The sequence below is a fragment of the Vidua chalybeata genome, chromosome 5 (genome assembly GCF_026979565.1).
Source record: "Vidua chalybeata isolate OUT-0048 chromosome 5, bVidCha1 merged haplotype, whole genome shotgun sequence".
NCBI classification, from domain to species: Eukaryota; Metazoa; Chordata; class Aves; order Passeriformes; family Viduidae; genus Vidua; species Vidua chalybeata.
In genome coordinates, this window is record NC_071534.1 from 64,280,745 (window position 1) to 64,298,206 (window position 17,462).

At 41.4% G+C, this 17,462-nt stretch overlaps 2 protein-coding genes and 1 long non-coding RNA gene across 6 annotated transcripts in view; 1 reads left to right on the forward strand and 2 right to left on the reverse strand.

Annotated features, from left to right (window-relative positions):
* SEMA3D (semaphorin 3D) overlaps positions 1 to 17,462 on the reverse strand; it is a 128,606-nt gene that overhangs the window by 75,346 nt on the left and 35,798 nt on the right. For all 4 annotated transcript variants that reach the window (XM_053942338.1, XM_053942337.1, XM_053942336.1 and 1 more), the window contains exon 2: positions 11,764 to 11,944. In XM_053942338.1, the coding sequence (XP_053798313.1) occupies positions 11,764 to 11,878 (115 nt within the window). In that variant the 5' untranslated portion in view covers positions 11,879 to 11,944. The remainder of the gene's footprint in view (positions 1 to 11,763; positions 11,945 to 17,462) is intronic.
* LOC128787831 (uncharacterized) lies at positions 1,912 to 5,350 on the reverse strand. The gene has a single exon (XM_053942335.1). It carries the CDS (start codon positions 5,119 to 5,121, stop codon positions 2,401 to 2,403), a length of 2,721 nt encoding a protein of 906 aa, XP_053798310.1. The 5' UTR covers positions 5,122 to 5,350; the 3' UTR covers positions 1,912 to 2,400.
* LOC128787833 (uncharacterized) lies at positions 7,960 to 9,868 on the forward strand. The gene is made up of 3 exons (XR_008430869.1): positions 7,960 to 8,113; positions 8,518 to 8,623; positions 9,279 to 9,868. It is a non-coding gene; the product is annotated as an uncharacterized LOC128787833 (long non-coding RNA).

Below are 17,462 nucleotides of genomic sequence, written 5' to 3' on the forward strand. Positions count from 1 at the left end.
ACATTCACTAGATCAAAGTGAATGGCTTGGCCAAAGCCCCACCTAACATGGCCTTGAACACTTCCAGGGATGGGACATCCACAACTTCTCTGGGCAACTTGTACCAGTTTCCCAACACTCTCATAACAGAAAATGTCTTTCTTATATCCAGTTTTTATCTACTCTCTTACAGTTTATAACTACTGTCCTTTGCCCTGTCACTAAAGGCTTTGGTAAAAAATCCTTGCTCATCTCTTTTACAAGCCTCATTTATATATTGGAAAGCTACAATTAGGTCTCCTCAGATCCTTCTTGTTTCCTGGTGGAACAACTCCAAACCTCTCAGCCTGTCCTCATATGGAAGGTGTTACAGCTCTCTGACCATTACCAGGGCACTTCTCAAGCTTCATTCCAAGGTTCATGTCTTTCTTGAACTGGATGCCCCACAACTGAATGCAGCTGGGGTCTCACCAGAGCAGACTGCAGAGGCAGAATCCCCTCCCTCTATCTGCTGAACACACTTCTGATGGTCCAGCCCAGGGTACAGCTGGCTTTGCAGGCTGTGAGCACATACTGCTGCCTCATATCCATTTTGGTTTTTTTTTCATTTAACCAGAATTGCCACGTCCTTGTCTGCAAGGCTGCACTCAACCTAGTCATCACACAGTCTATTCATCATCCAGTCTGTGTTGATATCAAAGATTGCCCTGACCCAGGTGTAGGATCTTGCACTTGGCCTTGCTGAACTTCACATCGCTTACACAGGCCTCCTTCTCCAGCCAAACAAGGGATTTTCAAAGATACTTTATTCCAATTCAATGAGGATGGTGTAGTAAGGGGAACAGCCAGTAGCAACACCTCTAAGATCCCTATTAAAATCAAAAAATTGACACTAAAGTTTTACTGTGAATTAACAGTAGCTTCAGATATCTTTCAAAAGGTAATTATGAAAAAATGATGCTTTGTGAAACTAATGAAAGAATCTATAATACTGCAAAAAAAACTTCTGTAACATTCTGCCTAATGAATATTCTGTGGATATAATTCTGCATGAGGACACAAACAACATAGAGAAAAGAACACAAGGACAGTTAAGTCTTGTTGGGTAGTCATTACTTTGGGGAAAAGAAAATAAACATGTGAATCAGTTCACATAAAGATTTACGTGGGCACTGTTGAAATTCTCGACCAAACTTTTGAGATAAAGTATTTATAGTATGACTGAAGCAATTTATCCAGTTCTTTAGGTATTCTGAGTTTAAAATTGACCAGTTGACCCCAGATGTATTGGTACAAAGGCAAAGAGAATAAATACTTCCAAACTACTATGAATCTCTACTATGTACGGCAAGAAGTAAATTAGATTTTGTTTAGCTGCATCTCACCATGGATTAAACTGTGCATGCAAAGTGGCTCTCACTGCTAGACAATGTTATATAGGCCTGGTGGAAAAGGTTATATTCATAGACAGGCAGGGCCTCTCCAGAAGGACACAGATAATAAGGAATAGAGAAAATAAAAAACAGAAAAATTACTTGCTGCTGTCACAATTTTCTGACAAGAGCTTGGTTATGAGAAGCCAAATAAAGATGCATTAAACCACATTTTTTGCAGTTAGGGACTTCTCTGTCTTCATCTTTTGGGACTGATTGTTCCCCAGGAGCATATAAAAGCGACTGTGTAAAGAAAACTTTTCCAGAGATTCCTAAACAATTCAGGAGTACTCTGCTGCAAAATTTCAGGCACTTCAGGCCATTTTCACTTCAAGCTTCAAGCATTTCTATGGATGAGAATGCTTGAGAGACAGCATCCTTAACATATCCAACATCTCTGTTTGCAAAGAGTCTTTATTTCAGATAGAGGTATAGGAAGGACATTCTCTAAGATACAGAGGGTTAAATACGAAGAATGACACATTTCAGGCAATTTGACAAACTTATCTTCTTTTATTTATTTCTCAAACATAGATATATTCAAATCTTATCTAAAAGCCGACATGCAACTACAGTAGGTTATTTCTCTAAACTAAGGGAAGGAATGCTAAGGAACAAGTCTAATTAAAGCTACAGCACACTACATTATAACTACAACTACATTAAGTCCCTAACAGGCTAGGTTGCTGTCTTCGAGGTATTCCAAGCAACCTCCATCAGCTTCACTATTCTTCTGTGAGGATGTGCAGGTGGAGCCAGTTCCTGCCTCGTAGACTTAGGCAACAGCACCGTCATAACTGGAAGGTGAAGGGCAAGGCCACTCAGAGATGTGTCTGCACAATGAATCCACGGGCTGCAGCATCTTCCATCCGCAGAATCAGGAAAGCAGCTTCAGGATTGCCAGTGACAAATGCTATAATTACACAGAGTTCATGTGGCTGCCACCGGGTGTGACCCCCTCAGTGCAGCTCTGTGCAGGGAGCTCATCTCAGCGGCTGGAGAGCAGCATCCAGAGGCGAAATCGCAGCTGACGATAAGCTTTCATCGCCTTTCTGTGGGCAGCCGGATCTCGGGCCAGGTGCTCAAAGAGGTTGAGCGGCTCAACCCTCTGCATTGCCGGTGGCAAGCTGATCTCTGCAGGAAGCCTCTCGTTGCCTAGAACAAAGTGCTCCAGGCGTTTCGACTGCAGGCAGCGGCGCAGGTAGGCCATGACGTCCCACAGCCGCCGTGCAAATTCCCTCCTGCGCCACCGGGACAGCGGTACGGTGGTCAGCACGTGCATCACCAGAGTCTTCCAGGTAGAGCTGGAAAAACCTGTGCCCTTCAGGATGCAGGTGAAGACCTGCAGGCATTTCAGGTGCAAGCTCTCACACGGCACCTGCCTGGCGATGTGCTGGAAGAATTTTGCCTCTGCCACAGCGTATGTCTCAGGCCACGCTGTGCTTGCCATGATCTTGGCCTCGGCGGGCTGGCTGCTCACAGAGTTGCTGGAGTTGCCTTTCTGGACCTCTGTGGGATGGCTGACCACAAAGATGTCAGAGTCCCCTTGGCGCACTCCAAAGAGCATCTCCACCGTCAGGCTCCTCTTGCCTTTGCTCAGCTGGAATTGGCAGGACCGGCTGCAGGGCTGAAACACCAAGTGCCATGAGTACGACTGAGGCACGTGCAGCCACGAGCATCTCACCAGCTGGCGGAACCAGTGGGAGGTTTTCTCCACATCCAGGTAGGAGCCGGTGCAGAGTGTGTCTAGGAGGCTGCGCTTCCGCTTCCGCCACAGCTCCTCCTGCGAGTGGTGCAGGAAGCACAACAGCTTCTCGCCCAGCTGCTCCCTCTCGCACATGCACACCAGCTCCACACGGACGCTGAAGGTCCTCGCTGCCATCTGCCCTGCCCTGTTCAGCTCCAGGTGGAAGGCGTGTCCCGGCGGGGGATTCAGTGGGACCAGCACGCGGTACACCCTATCCCACTCACGGGGACTCCAGCCCTCAAAGGCACTGCCCACCCCGATGGCTTCTTGAGGCACCGGGTAGAAGCTATTGCTCACGCTGTCCACAAAGACGCGCGTGAAGCTCTCCATCAGCTCAGCTATCACTGAGCAACCTCTCTTCAGGTCCGCCACAGGCCACTGTATGCCATCCACTAAAAGGACACCTTGCTCATTCCCAGTATCCTGGGTGTCTCCTCTGTCTTCAATTCCACCACTGCCGCTTTCTTCCTTGCCACCATCACTGCCACCTCTTTCACTGGCAGCCACATTACCTTGTTCGTCTTCTTTCCTATCCTTATTTTTGTTTCCCTCCACATTCACATCATCCTGTTCTTCATCCTTGTCTCTGCCATTGCCATCTTCTTCTATAACTTGCTTATTTTCTTCCTCAGGTGCAGCAAAACCATTATGGGCAGCTTCATTCCTGCATTCACTGCTATCTTCCTGCCCAGTCAAATCTCTGCTTCTCTGTCCACTGGCATCACTGCTTTCCTGCACCTTCACATCCATATATTCGTCCTGTCCATCTACGTTGTCTTCACCTTCATCTGCATCATCGTTGTTGCCCGCCTTTATAGTCACACTATTGGTTTTTTCTTCATTTCCATCTCCTTCTTCTTCCTTTCCATTGTCCTTGTCTTGCTCCACCTGTACATCCTTGTTTTCTCCTTTGTTTGCTTCATCGAGGTCTTCTTCATTTCCAGTAATATTGCCAGGTGCTTCTTCATTTCCTTCAGCAGTACTGTCTCCTGGCACATCCCCATCACTCTGTCCTTCATCTTTCTTTAAGTCATGGCCATTGTCACTGTTAACATCGCTGTCTTCCTTCACCTTCACATCATCGTTGCCTTCAATGGCATCATCGTTGTCTCCTTCATCTGCAGCCACAGGATTGCCTTCAATGGCATCATCGTTGTCTCCTGCATCTGCAGCCACAGGACTGCCTTCTCTGTCATTTTCAGTGCCGCTGTCCTCTGCCTCCACAGTCACATCAGCGTTTTCTCTGCCTTCCGCTGAATCGGTGCTGTCTTCTTCCTGTTCTGTTCCTCTCTCGTCTCCCAAGGTCTTGTGGGAGCTCTGGTCCTTGCTGCTGCTGCTGCTGGCCTCACAGCTCCTTCTCCTGCAGCTAAACCACAGGCCCAAGAGGAGCAGGATGCCAGCAAGAACCCAGAATGGCCACTGCTGCAGGGCACCAAAGAGCACGGCTCCCCAGCCCTCGTCCTGCTGCTCCAGGGGCCCCCGCTCCAGCTCCTGCAGCAGCCGAGCCATCTCATGGTCCAGCAGCTCCTGACGCTCCTGCATTCGCCGGTGCGTGGCCTCATCCAGCCCATCCCCAGCCGGCTGGGGGTACTGGATCAGGCTTTGCACGAGCACGAAGAGCAGTGACAGTAAAGCCATGGTCTGCAGGAGGACACAGAGAAGGGGTTCAGTGGGGCCGGAATGGAGACAGACAATGAGGGGCAGGAGCGGCAGGGAAGGGGTGGCAGGAAGGAGAGGGCCCCTGGCAGCTGGCAAGGCCTGCACCGCTGCCCCAGCAAGCACCGCGCCCTCAGCAAGGCGCTCCCGCCGGGGCTGGGCCCTGGATGCAGGGGCAGCCCCGGCTACCAGCGCTTCCGCCCCAGCCTTCCTCCAGCCCCATCTCCTCCCTGCTGTGTACTCACCGCTTGCCCAGGCTCTACTGGGGCAGCGGCACCCGCTGCGGCCTTTTATAGCTGCCCCCATTGTGACACGGCCCCTGTGCTGTCACAGAACCCAGAGCGCATCACAGGCCAGCCCCGCCCGCCGTCCCGGCCCGGTCAGGGAACTCATCATGGCCCTGGGTACCCAGAGCCCCAACAGACACCAAGTGCAGATCCATCACTCGGGAACCTGGGAACCCCCGAGCTTCCCTTGACAAAGCAGCAAAAGCACCTTTGCACACAACCCTTGTCCAATATAAATTTGGGTGACATGACCCATGGATGTTCTCAGTGTAGGAGTGTAGGCTTTTATTTAATACTGGTGGAGGACATTTTTTATTAGTAGTATTTATACTTATTACTTTGGGGCAGGATGCCATGTAAGCTAATGCTCTGTTACAGATTTAGTGAGAAATCTTTCTGAAAGAAATCCAGATTGCTTGGCTGAGGCACAGGAAGATTTAATACCATCCTGAAAAATGCCAAATAAATTAATTACAAAATTTTGATGCCTTCAATAACCTCTTAGCTCTCAAACTCTGTGGTTCAACACCATGCAAAATTCTGGTATAGCCAGGATTTTTTTCAGAAAGTAGAATGTCTGTGTTTTCAAATTTGTGCAAAGATGTACCTCTGTCACTCCCACCATCTTCAAAATTGTCTCCCTTAAACAGAGTTAGCCAATCTTATTGACTGATAAAGGAACTTCTGTCTCTTTCTGCTATCTCTTTGTGTATTTATCTCCAAAGGACTGTGAGTACAGGAGAGATTATACTTCTCAACCTTTCTTTGGGGAATTCATCTATAAATGGAACTGCAGAAATGGGGAGGGAGGAAAGGAAAACAGGATGTGACTTGAGTACCTACATAGTGACCACAGATGGCCACTGCTAGACAGACACTGATGTCAGGCGAATCACAACCTCCCATTGGTGTGTAGGAGAACAATGTTGGCATTGCTAAAACTGCTCTGAATTGGATTTGCTTAACAGATGTCATTAGTAAAAGTAGGCAGATAAAGTGTTTTGAACCCTCTTCTGAGCTGATGCCATTTATCTTGTATCTTCCCTGCATTCTTCTAGGGAAGCTGTTTTTGATGTTGTCCCATCCTTCTTTTTACAAGGCAACAAAAATTATTTGCCAAGTATCACTCTTTCAGATTTGTTTCCTCTCATTTTCCAAGATTTAATGAAGTGAACACTCAGAAGAATAGTTCCATATTTTTCAAACACAATTCTTTTACCCAATTGAGGCCCTTCTGTGACCATGAAAACACGAAAACTGTTGTGAGCTACAGTTTACACTTAAGAGGTTGATATGGGTCCGTTCTCCAAGGTTATTCTTAGTTCAACTGCTATGTAAACTGTTGATGTCAGTGACTGGAAGCTGCTCTCCAGGACGTTATATATATGATAATTATATGACAGAAAATGCAACATATAGTTGGATCTGACCTTCAAATTCACTAGCTTAAAAAAAGAAAAAAAAGTCTGTAAGAAATTTGCTGTTTTTTTCTATTTATAAATGCCTTCACATTTATAGTTAGTTTATGCATATACAAGAGACTTTCCTTGCATGGACAGCAGTGCCCATCCATCATCAAGCTAGGGTATATTATAAGTCTCAATGATCACTGCCTCCAGAAAGCATTTTTGAGACAAAACAGGCAAAGTCTTTTGCGCAACTATACAATCTTCCAGTAGTAGGATCTTCACTCTCACATAAACACTTCATGTTTTTCCACAAAGGAATCTGAGATAGATTTTTCTGAGAAACAACAAACCATCAAAAATTAATTAAATAACAAACAAGTGGAAAACGTCACTTCTTCACTCAACACACTCTCCTTGATTTTCATAAGCATTCAGATTTACAGCTGCTGATACTACCACAGGAGCAGGGTTTTCTCTGGTTTTACTTCCTCTTCCAGCACAGCAAGCACAGCTGCAAAATGCAAACTCATTTCTAGGCTCTCTTATACATCACCAGTTTACCACATTCCAACCAGTCATAGCTGTGCAACACCCCATAAGGGTACTGGGATTACTGCAGTGCCACAGACAGTTTAAGTGAGGCTCAAGGAGCTGTACATAGTTTTAACTATGTTTTATATGGATAATTAAATGATGCATGACATGGAAATAAGCCAGCTGTACTGAAACTTAACAAACTAACTGCTCTGATGCAACAGTCAAGCATCTCATCAGTTATAAAATAAAACAGGTTTAAAGCAAAAACAATATAGAGAACAGAATGCATGACATTGTAAAGTAGCATGTTCAAAGGACCATTTCTGAACATTAAGCAAGTGTACTCATCCAGTCAAATTTTCAAAAGAATTCCTGGCACCAAAATGTTCTCTGTTTGCTTTTTCACCATGTTTAAAGAATGGATCGCTCTTATGGGGAAGAAAATCCTCTGTGCGAAACACTGCGTGAAACTAAACAATCCTTGAAATATGACTAATTTCCATGTGAAGCTAATGATTTAGCACTGTCATCCTTCAGCAGAGGAGAAAGAACTGACTGTCTTTAGTTTACTTATGCAAGATGAAAAAAGCAAGGAGTGTGAATTTGATCTTGCTTCAATTTACTTCAATGGCTAAACACTTGCCATGACTTCAGTGGGAGTGAGACTGCATCTTAATTCATTCAATGTGGAGAAAAACAAATCAGCTGAGAATAATGCTCTTGTTGATTAGATTTAAATTACTACCATAGTTGTTTTTAACAGTGCTAAGTAAATCCTGTTTTGAAAGCCAAAGGTTACCTTCAGTTGTGCTTTTTCCTATGTACTATGTCACAATGCAGGATTCCTGGTTCTGTGACCAAGTCACCACTGCTCACAGCAAGCATGGCTGGCTCTGGGGCATGGCCACATTACCACATAGGAATGATATATGTTTGTGGATGTCACTGGTGACAACATCCAAATCTGGGCTGGGGTATCTCCCTCAGCCAATAAACCAGGGTGCACACTTTAGTAAAATAACTGTAGAAAAAAGACTACACAAAGATGCCCATGAAAATTAGCAAGTAAATCAAATCAATACAGTTCAATTTGCAGTTAGGAATCTGCATTTCTGGAGGGAAATTTTAAGATAGCCACAAATTGAAAAATGTTTAATTTTTGGGTTTTTTTTTTTTTGTTTTTTTTTTTCCTTAGAAGGCAATCAGTCTTCTGGTTTGGCTATAGTCTACTTTTCCCTATAAAGTAGAACGTAGAGATACACACAAAAAATATGTATGGAATTACCTCTTAATTAATTAAAAATATTATTACTCAGAAGATAGAAACGTGACTGTCTACACTGTATGAATTAAGCATATATGAATTAGGACACAGACCCTTCCATTCTTTAGTAACAAAACTGATGCTGTCCTGAAAATGACATTAATGAATGAGACTAGTATATGAAAACCTTCTGCATCCGCTCTAGAGGTTGGAATGAGCATGTTAAATGATGCAGCAGACAAGGAGGATGCACTGCTTAGGGAAGCTGAAAGTTACTTCTGTGCTTAAGGAGTTCTGCAGTTCGGATGAAGGTCAGAGGTTATCTCCAGGTGCACAAAAATGAGTGATAAATACACACTGTTTCTCTTAGACTGAAAGCAGAGATAGACAAAGAGTATTAAAATAAGGAATATTACTCAAAAATCATGCCCTGGTTTTCTAAAGATGTCAATCTTCTATTAGAAGACAGTTTGTTACCTCCTCCATATATTAAAGCTATAACATAATAATGAAAGCACCTCAAACTTGTAGAAGTATCTAAGATACATAGATTAAGTAAGGTCTATGCAGACAGAGCACCCTAAAAATTTCACAAGAGCAGTGACAATTTCTGGGATAGTAATGACATGAATCAGTATCTAGAAGTTAAGTATAAGTGAAGAAGAGAATTTTTCAACTAATGGATGAGGAAAAATGTGGGAATAAAGGATGAGATATGTGATTAAAGATCATAGTGTATTAACACAGGTGGAGAATATATGACTTTGATTCTGTATTACAATATATTTCAATTGAATTATGTGTAGTTTTAGTTTTATACATGCACAATTTTTTAGAACACATTTTAAAAATGTAGGAGATTTTTAAAATTTTAAAATTTTTAAAGAGTAGGGCATGCAATAAAGAAAATGCATTGTATTGCACTGATCCCCACATGACTCACTGGAATATCTTTAACATTTCCAGCACAGATTCCCACTTCTTAAGATGAAAACCCAGAGAAGATGAAAACTTGCAACTGCCATTAAGAGAAGGTCTAAAATTTTAATTGCTGTCTGAACACAAAGGAGCTTTGACATCCTGTGGTTTCTTGAAGCACTCCTGCAGTTATAGACACAACTTTAACTACCCCACCCTCTCCCTCTTCCCCATCCACCACTGACTGATGCAGTTGGGAGATTCAGTAACTGCAGAGCAAAATCTTGCTTACTTTCAGCTCTCCTGCCCCAGCAAATGCTCAGCTCTTCTGGGAAGATGGACCTATGTCATAAACACACTGCACCTTGAAAAGAATGAAACCTTCCCTTCAAACACACACATGTGACCAGGTTTTTGGAACTGCCTGATGTTGCCAGTTTTCATCTGTTTTCCACAAAGAAGGGAAAGAACCTTGGATTCTCCTCCTCATGATCTTTGAAGTCTTAATTCCAAAGAACAGAGATGCCAGGACTTGTCAGTGACATGACTAACATTTTTATGAGAACTGGCAAGACAGTTCATTTCTCCTACATCTTACAGAAACTTTGGAATTATTTTGTCTGAAACACTTGGGGAAAGGAAGGTAGACTTAATTCTGACAACTTTATTAAATATTCAGTACCTCTGACATCCTGTTATCAACAACAAAAATATGGTTTAATTATGATAAGCTATACTGGTATCATTTACAATACGTAAGTGTGAAAAAACAGCAGTGAATTTTTTCTTGATCCATGTGGAAAAATACACACCTTCCACCCCCTCAAAAAAGTAAGACAAGGCCCAATAAATTTTCATAATTCTCTGTCTTCTGGCTTTTCAGTTCCATCACAGCTCTCCAAATTAAGACTTATGTGCTATTTTGCCTCTGTATCTGTTGTTTTCTCCCCCTACAGGGATATAGGTGGATAAGTTTGGACAGGAAACGGTATCCCTCAAGCCAAACTGAAAGGTTTATAAAGTTGCTAATAAAAGTTTGGGTAAGGGCCTAAATATCAATCATCTGCTCATTGTCTTTTTAAACGAGCTCAGGCATTTTCCCAACCGCTCCTAGCAGGTCTCTGCCATTATTTTAAACTAAGATTTCAGCCATTTCTTTTTTTCCTGTGTTGACCTCAATAATTTTTTTTTCTCCCCCTCTTTACCTGCCAAATGCATCCATCAGGATTTTGCCAAAGGCTATCTACTTTTGAAGTTGAGAGGAATTCACTAATCGTGAGTGTCAAATCCACAATAAATGCCATTGCCATATGGTATATGCTGCTTTTGGGAATTATCTCAAAAGGCCGAGCTGTGAGAAGGCTGGCTGTATGTTAGGAGGTTTTTACTGCTAACTTTCATAACTCATGTCAGGTCTTCCAGTTTCTGTATTCATTGGCTTCAGTGAGTGCAACTGTTTCCTGAATTTATAAAAATGTTGTCAAGATCCCTTAATCTTGCTTCCTCCGTCTCTCTCACACGAACACATCCAAACACATCTATACATAGTGGAATAGCATGCACAGTGGCATGCAAATCTAGCAAAAGAGAAGCTTGTAAATAAATACCATGTCGTTCTGCTTACTCAATAAATTCCTCTGGGTGTTAAACTCATGATAAATGTATCATAAGCCCCGATGAAGGCTTTACAGCCTGTCCCACCACACCATCCTAAGTGCAATTCTGCAATGCATAGGAAGACATAAGTTTGAAAAACAAAGCAGAAATAGCTCCTGTAAGGGCAGAGTGCTAACATAGATGAAACATAACTAACTGGAGAGCATTTGTTTTAGCTAAAGAAGATGGCATCAGTGTCACATCTCTGTGCCTGTGGAGGTGTAATCTACATTCAAAGCAACAAGAAATCTATCTCCTTTAAAAAATTGTCCATTAATACATAAATATGTCTGTGTTGAAACTCCTCAGATGGTACCATTCCCAACAAGAACTACACACAAGACTAAGAAATTCCACAGAGAAACACGATTTTGTGATCCAAAGAGGCAAGGAGAAAGAAAAATATGTGGAGTTTAACATACCAACTTAGTGATAGAAAAAGAATTACAAAAATAAATGTCAGTCCCCTTGAAACACTTGAGGCAGCATTCTCGACTTCCTCTGATGCTCTAGGAAGGTGTGAATGGCCTCCATGTCTCACATCATCCCCACCAGCCACATGGAAATATCTCCAATGCGGCTTGGAGTGTTTCAAGTACCACTCCCCTCTAATTTATGTAGTCTGTTAACATCCTCATAGAGTAAACAAAAATAATAGTTTAAAAAGACAGTTGTATTTCAGAAACATGTGCCTCTACAAGACAAAAAAAACCCAGAATTTAATACCATCCCTAGGCAGAATTCATCCATCTTTAAGGCTTCTATTTTGTATGTATGGGAGTGTTTTGCTTTCCTGGTAAGTAATACAAATGAACTGCTGGCAACATCACATCAAAACAAAAGCTGCAGAATCAGAAAAAAACACTGAAAAGTTTACCTTTATAGGAAAGCTTCAGTCTTGGGATATTTTGTTTTGACATTCCAGTGACTGGAAGGAACAGCATCACTAAAGACAGCAGGCTGCAGGCATGTGGCACTTGCAAAGTTCTCATTCTGCTCTCTTCTTCTGTATCTTCTTTTGCACTATCTCCCCACTTTTCAAACAACCCAAGTTTTATCTGGAAGAAAAAAAGGAAAACATCTGTAGACCTGCATTACTGCATAAATAATAATTCTGTAAGCAAGCCAGACCTATCTTTAAAGAGCAGCTCATTTAATTTCTTTGCTACAAAAGTATTTTTTTCTCCAGTACAAGTAAAAATGCTTTGTTTCTTTAATACTAAATTTACACATTTTGACATTGGAAAAATATGTAAACTTTTCAACACCAATGTCTAGCATAGCTAAAGTTCAAGCACAAATTAAATTAATACAGTATCCACACAAAGAATATTTGCCATTCAGAAGTGACCACGCAACTTGGTAGTTCATACCAGTCGACTGGATATCTTAATGTTTTATAACTTTTTATCTCAGTACAACAGCTATTTTATGTTTATGCTATGACTAGAATGAACCATAATGTCTCAGATGCCGTAGGGGTACAAGCAGAGTTAACAATGAGTACATACCCATCAAAACTTTCATAAATAAACTAAGAAAACTGGATAGAACAAGCAGTTGTGTTTAGTTTTAATAGAGAAAAAGTCAATGCAGATGATGGATTTAAAAGTGCTTTCAGTATGATATTTCCAGCAGAATAACTGCAACTCATCCACCAAAATGTCCTATAAATTTTAATGAGTGTTTCAGGCTGAGGTCAATAGGCTGATATGAGATTTTGTTAGCACAGTGTGCAACTAAGACAACTTTGCAGCACTTTTCACTTAATAAGTGTCATTCATATTCCATAAATCTTGAAGTGTTTTACAAATGAAAGCAATTATCACTGTCCTTATTTTCCCTATGCAAAAACAGAACCATAAAGCTGCAGTGAACATATTTCCTCAAGGTCACACAGCACAGTAGTTGAAAAGAAAACAGCAACAGCAATCCTGATGTCCTTTGTACCCAGCTATCAAGGATCTCTTTTGTCCAGTAACCCCACTTTTGCACATGAAATTATTTTAAATGGTGTCTTGAGTTCTGAAGGCTACACTTGATGGTTAATAAATCACAGAGATGAGAGTATGAAAATACTTGTAAGATCAGATCCTTCCTCCTGCAAGTGCATGATGCTAGAGGTCAAGGGAGACAACTGGTGAAATTAAAAATATCAAGTGTTTGAGTAATGCTGTAAAACCAAGGAGTAAAGAAACATTATGGTTAGTCGAGAGATTAATGGCTCATGACTTGCCATGAAAATTCTTTTCTGAAAGGTACTGGAACTGCCTAATTAAAAGAGCAATCCTAGCAACCACATCAGCCAGCACTTGCACAGATATCAGAGGAGAGGCTCCTTACAAGCCCATGAGACATGCAGCACAGCTTGTGGCCCCTGGTCTAACATTCGAGCTCCGGCAGCACTGGGTCAGGCAACTCTGAGCTACAGCAGCACCCAGAACCATGGCATGAAAGGATGGGAACAGTTTTCTCCAATAGAGGAAATCTCTCTCAGATGAAACTTGGGCTTTCTGAGTCTCCAGACCTTCTGTTAATAGTAAAAGACAAAGAAGTGTGCAAGAAGAGCACGATGGTGAAAGAGAAAGAGGGAAATAATTTGTAAAATGCCCAAAGCATAGCTCCTATTGCAGAACACTGAGCTTCTTTCTTCTCAGTCCCCTCTTCAACACTGACATTCAGTGTCTGAATGCACTACTCTTGGCCAAGGGGAGTGCATGTTCATGAGATGACATGGAAAGAAAACAGACAAACATAAAATGCCTGTTTCATCTTTCCCTTCCCTTTATTAAGAATGAGATCTGAAGAGAAGGCCCTTACTTCTTCTGTGACAACACATCTATTTGAGGGTGCACCACAAAGGACTGATGTGGATTAGACTATCATAGGATTAAACTGCCTTTAAGAAATCTATTTAGGTGGAAGAAGGGGAACAGAAGGGGAAGGGAGGAGGGGGAAGAATACATGAAGATGAGACACCAGCCCTGTTCATCTTCAGCAGGATGATAGTGACAAACCATACTTCAAAAAGCAGCAATTAAGTGGGAGCCAGTCTCACTTGAAGTATGTTGAGACGTCATGGCCTGAAGGTCTGGGCCTCAGCCAACAGGGAATTCACTAAAGGATTTGGGGCTCATTTTCTTGAGGCAAATTACTGTGAAGAACTGTCAAGACTAAATTTGACTATAAAACCAGTTTTGTCGATGCACTGTCATTTGCTGAATTGATTGAGAATCAGCACCAAACTCAGGCCTTCAGCCATAGCTCACAACCTCACTTTTTCATTTAGGCATTTCTTGCTAATGGGAACCTTCAGGTTTTTTTGGTTGTTTTTTTTTCTCTTTTCCCCTTTTCCCTTTTATTTGAATAATGTCTGTGAAAAACCATTTGCTTTCACAAGGCGGTTAGTTTACACTGGAGGCAGCTGCTCTGTGAGCTCGAGCCAACCCTGTCCTGTCTTTAGATTCATTGCAATCTGGCCAGATTGTCACATATATTTTTAGTTTATGATGATCCTCTAATACAATTCCAGCTTCCACACAGAGTCCTTCCAACAGTCTAGCTCAGGTTAATGAACTTCAGGCCAACTAACTTGCCATTAATCTTCAGGAAATATCCTTCCTCTCTGTAACATACGCAATGTCAATCAGTGTCCTGTGCTGAAAAGACCCACAGTCACCCTGATCAGAAGCAAACAGTCCCATGAGCAGAAATAAAACATAAAACCTAAAAGCAAATTTTACTACCCCGTTCCTTCCTCCCCTCAAAAGTAAGAAGAATTTGGTCAGAGAAGGAAAAATGACTGGTTTGTTTAGTTCTTTGATACTTCAGCTAAGGACCAACACCTTCTAAAACTTCCTCACCATGAACAGATCCAAAATAAATGAGGAAAAAGAGTCTGAAAAGAAAAATGCTGAGGCTAAAGCTGCTTCCCCACCTTGGCTTCAGCTAGGAAATAGCACTGCACTGTGTTAATTATCACCTGCAAGACCGACCAGGGAAGGAAGCCATGCATACACCTCGCTGAAACAGGGGCATTTCCAGCGGAATAAAGGAGCTTTTATTTGCCCCATGTAGGGGCGGGAGGAACAAGGCTGAGAGGGGCTGAGCAGCCTGGCTCCATCCTGCTCGGACCTCCCAGCGGGGCCCATAAATTCGGACCGGGCTGTGGGTAACACTGCCAGAAGACAGAAAGTGGAGCTGCGGGTGGGTTACCATCCTGACAGAGAGGGGCCAGACCTGACTGGCACATGTGCCATGGCACGTCCCGAAACGAGGTGTCACCTCCCCGCAATTGGTCACATCTAGTGGAGCCTATAAAACAGATTGCTCCAAAGCTACTGTCTGAAACAAGAAAACCTGGAGCCAATTTAGTAAACATAATTTATTCCAGGCCCTTTGTGGCAATAAACAGATCTCTTCAGCCTTCTCAAACACACAGACAGTAAGGAGCTCTGTGCTTATGGGAGCTTTTTCAGATCATTCAGCCCAAACCTATCTAAATGCAAAATCTTGCATTCACAAATACTGTGTAGTTTCCGACTTCTCCTGGCGTCAAGAAGTCCAGAGCTGAAACGACTGTGACCCATCTGCAAACACACACTTTTTAAACTGTATTCATGAAACTCTCAGTTAATTCTGTTAAAAAAGCCTTTATGGAATTAGAGGATAATTTAAAACCTGTTTCCAGCACTAGTTTTCCAAGGTCATTTTAAAATTCAGAATTTTATATTCCAATAAAGAGTTATGGCTCAGTTTTAGTGAATCCAATAGCAATGCTGCAAATTGTGACAACTGAAAATCTAGACCTATAAGTTCTAGATAAAATCTAGTGACTCTAAGCTTATAAATCTAGTCACTATAGCTTATAAAATCTAGTCACTATAAGCTTATAAATGAATTATAAACCTAATGAGTAAGTTACCTAGGCCACTACCTTCAATATGTAATTTTCTATCACTGATGTAAGAGTTTTTCTTTCTTCTCCACATCTATCCTTGTTTGACATCTTGGGGTTTTATTTTATTTTGGTCAATGGAGTCAGAAGAGAGCAAAAGATGTCCCTTCCAGACATCAGCAAAATAGCTTGAGTGGCCTTTCAGACAAATACTTTGCTTTAAAAAATTTAAAACTAATCAGCTACAAGAATAAACAAAAATTACCCCACCTACGATTCATATTTATTGAAAGGTACATTATCTCTTTATCATCTCTTTATTAAGAGATAAATATCTATTTATTTAGATAGATTATTTTCTACTATTATAAGTAGAAAATCTATATGCAGACAAATTTAAAGCATGCTATTTTAACTACAAGTCTACAGATATGTGTGTCCAATGCATTATGTAGATATCTCACCTTGAAATTATCATACAAATTCCAAAAGAAAAATTACTGTGGTTGTCTACTGTGTGGTTCAAAACTGTACTATAATCATGAACTGGATATTGAATTGTCTTTGTTAGTAAGAGGGAAAACTGTAAGCATACATGGCTTAGATTAGTAACTTAGAAAATCAAATAGACTAAAAATAAAATTACATCTTCAGACTTACTTAACAATCTTAACTTAGTTCTGCAATAATAAAGATGACATTGATCCAGAGCACAATGAAACTATGTTCTTGTACCCCTTTTATAGATGGCCTGTTTATTATTTGGCAGAAGATGCTTTTCTCTTCATTGTGAAATCTCAGTTAAAGCTAACTCCATCCAAGAATTGGTAAACAGTATTATTCATCACTATTCTCCTACTTATTAAGTAGGTTTTGTGCTGTTTATAGTCCAGAAAATGTTCTCTTTCAGGATTCAGAAAAATACTGCTTTTTACACAAACCCCAGATCAGCATTACCTCACTTCCCAACACCAGGAGAAATTAATGAATAAAAATACAATGGTACAATCAAAAAGCATTATGTGAGCCTGCAGTAAGTGATTTTTTTTTTTCATTTTATGTTGTATAAATCACTGGGTTTAGTGTACCTGGTTTAGATGAGATTTTGCCATGCAGCAGTCTTCGCTATTGCTATTGCTATTGCTATACAATTAGCAGAGACTCCTAAGAAGTATAACCCAGCTTACAATGAGTTTTGCAAAACTATAAAGGTTTTAACTTTTACTGAGCTCCTCACAGAATTTACACACCATCCATTCAACACCAATAACTTGGCAAGAAAAATCACTGCTGTGATTCCCACTTGAGAAGAACCAAATAGAGCAAAGAAAAATGAAGGGTCTAAGAGACAATGAGGACACAACTGAGGGAACAGAGTCAGCAAAAAATCTTATTGCAGAGAACCATCTGATAATAAATAAAGCTCTCCAACAGAGAGAGAAAATACATTTGAGGATTACACTAGATTTTTTGTTGAGATGAACTCAAGTTCAAGTAAAAAATGGTGACTAAGGAAGTGAAACGAGAGAAGAAGGAGGAAGGAACTCCCTTATTTTGTTTACTTTTTCATAATTTTCAGGATCTTTCTGAAGGGAATCTGTTGGTGGAAGCATTTCTAACAGGCATGTAGTCTGTTTGGAGATAAACACTAGTCAGATGTGAAGCTGGGATCTTTGCAC

Bases quoted from the DNA above. Each gene is read 5' to 3' on its own strand.
- LOC128787831 (XM_053942335.1), bottom strand. From the start codon at position 5,121: ATGGGGGCAGCTATAAAAGGCCGCAGCGGGTGCCGCTGCCCCAGTAGA.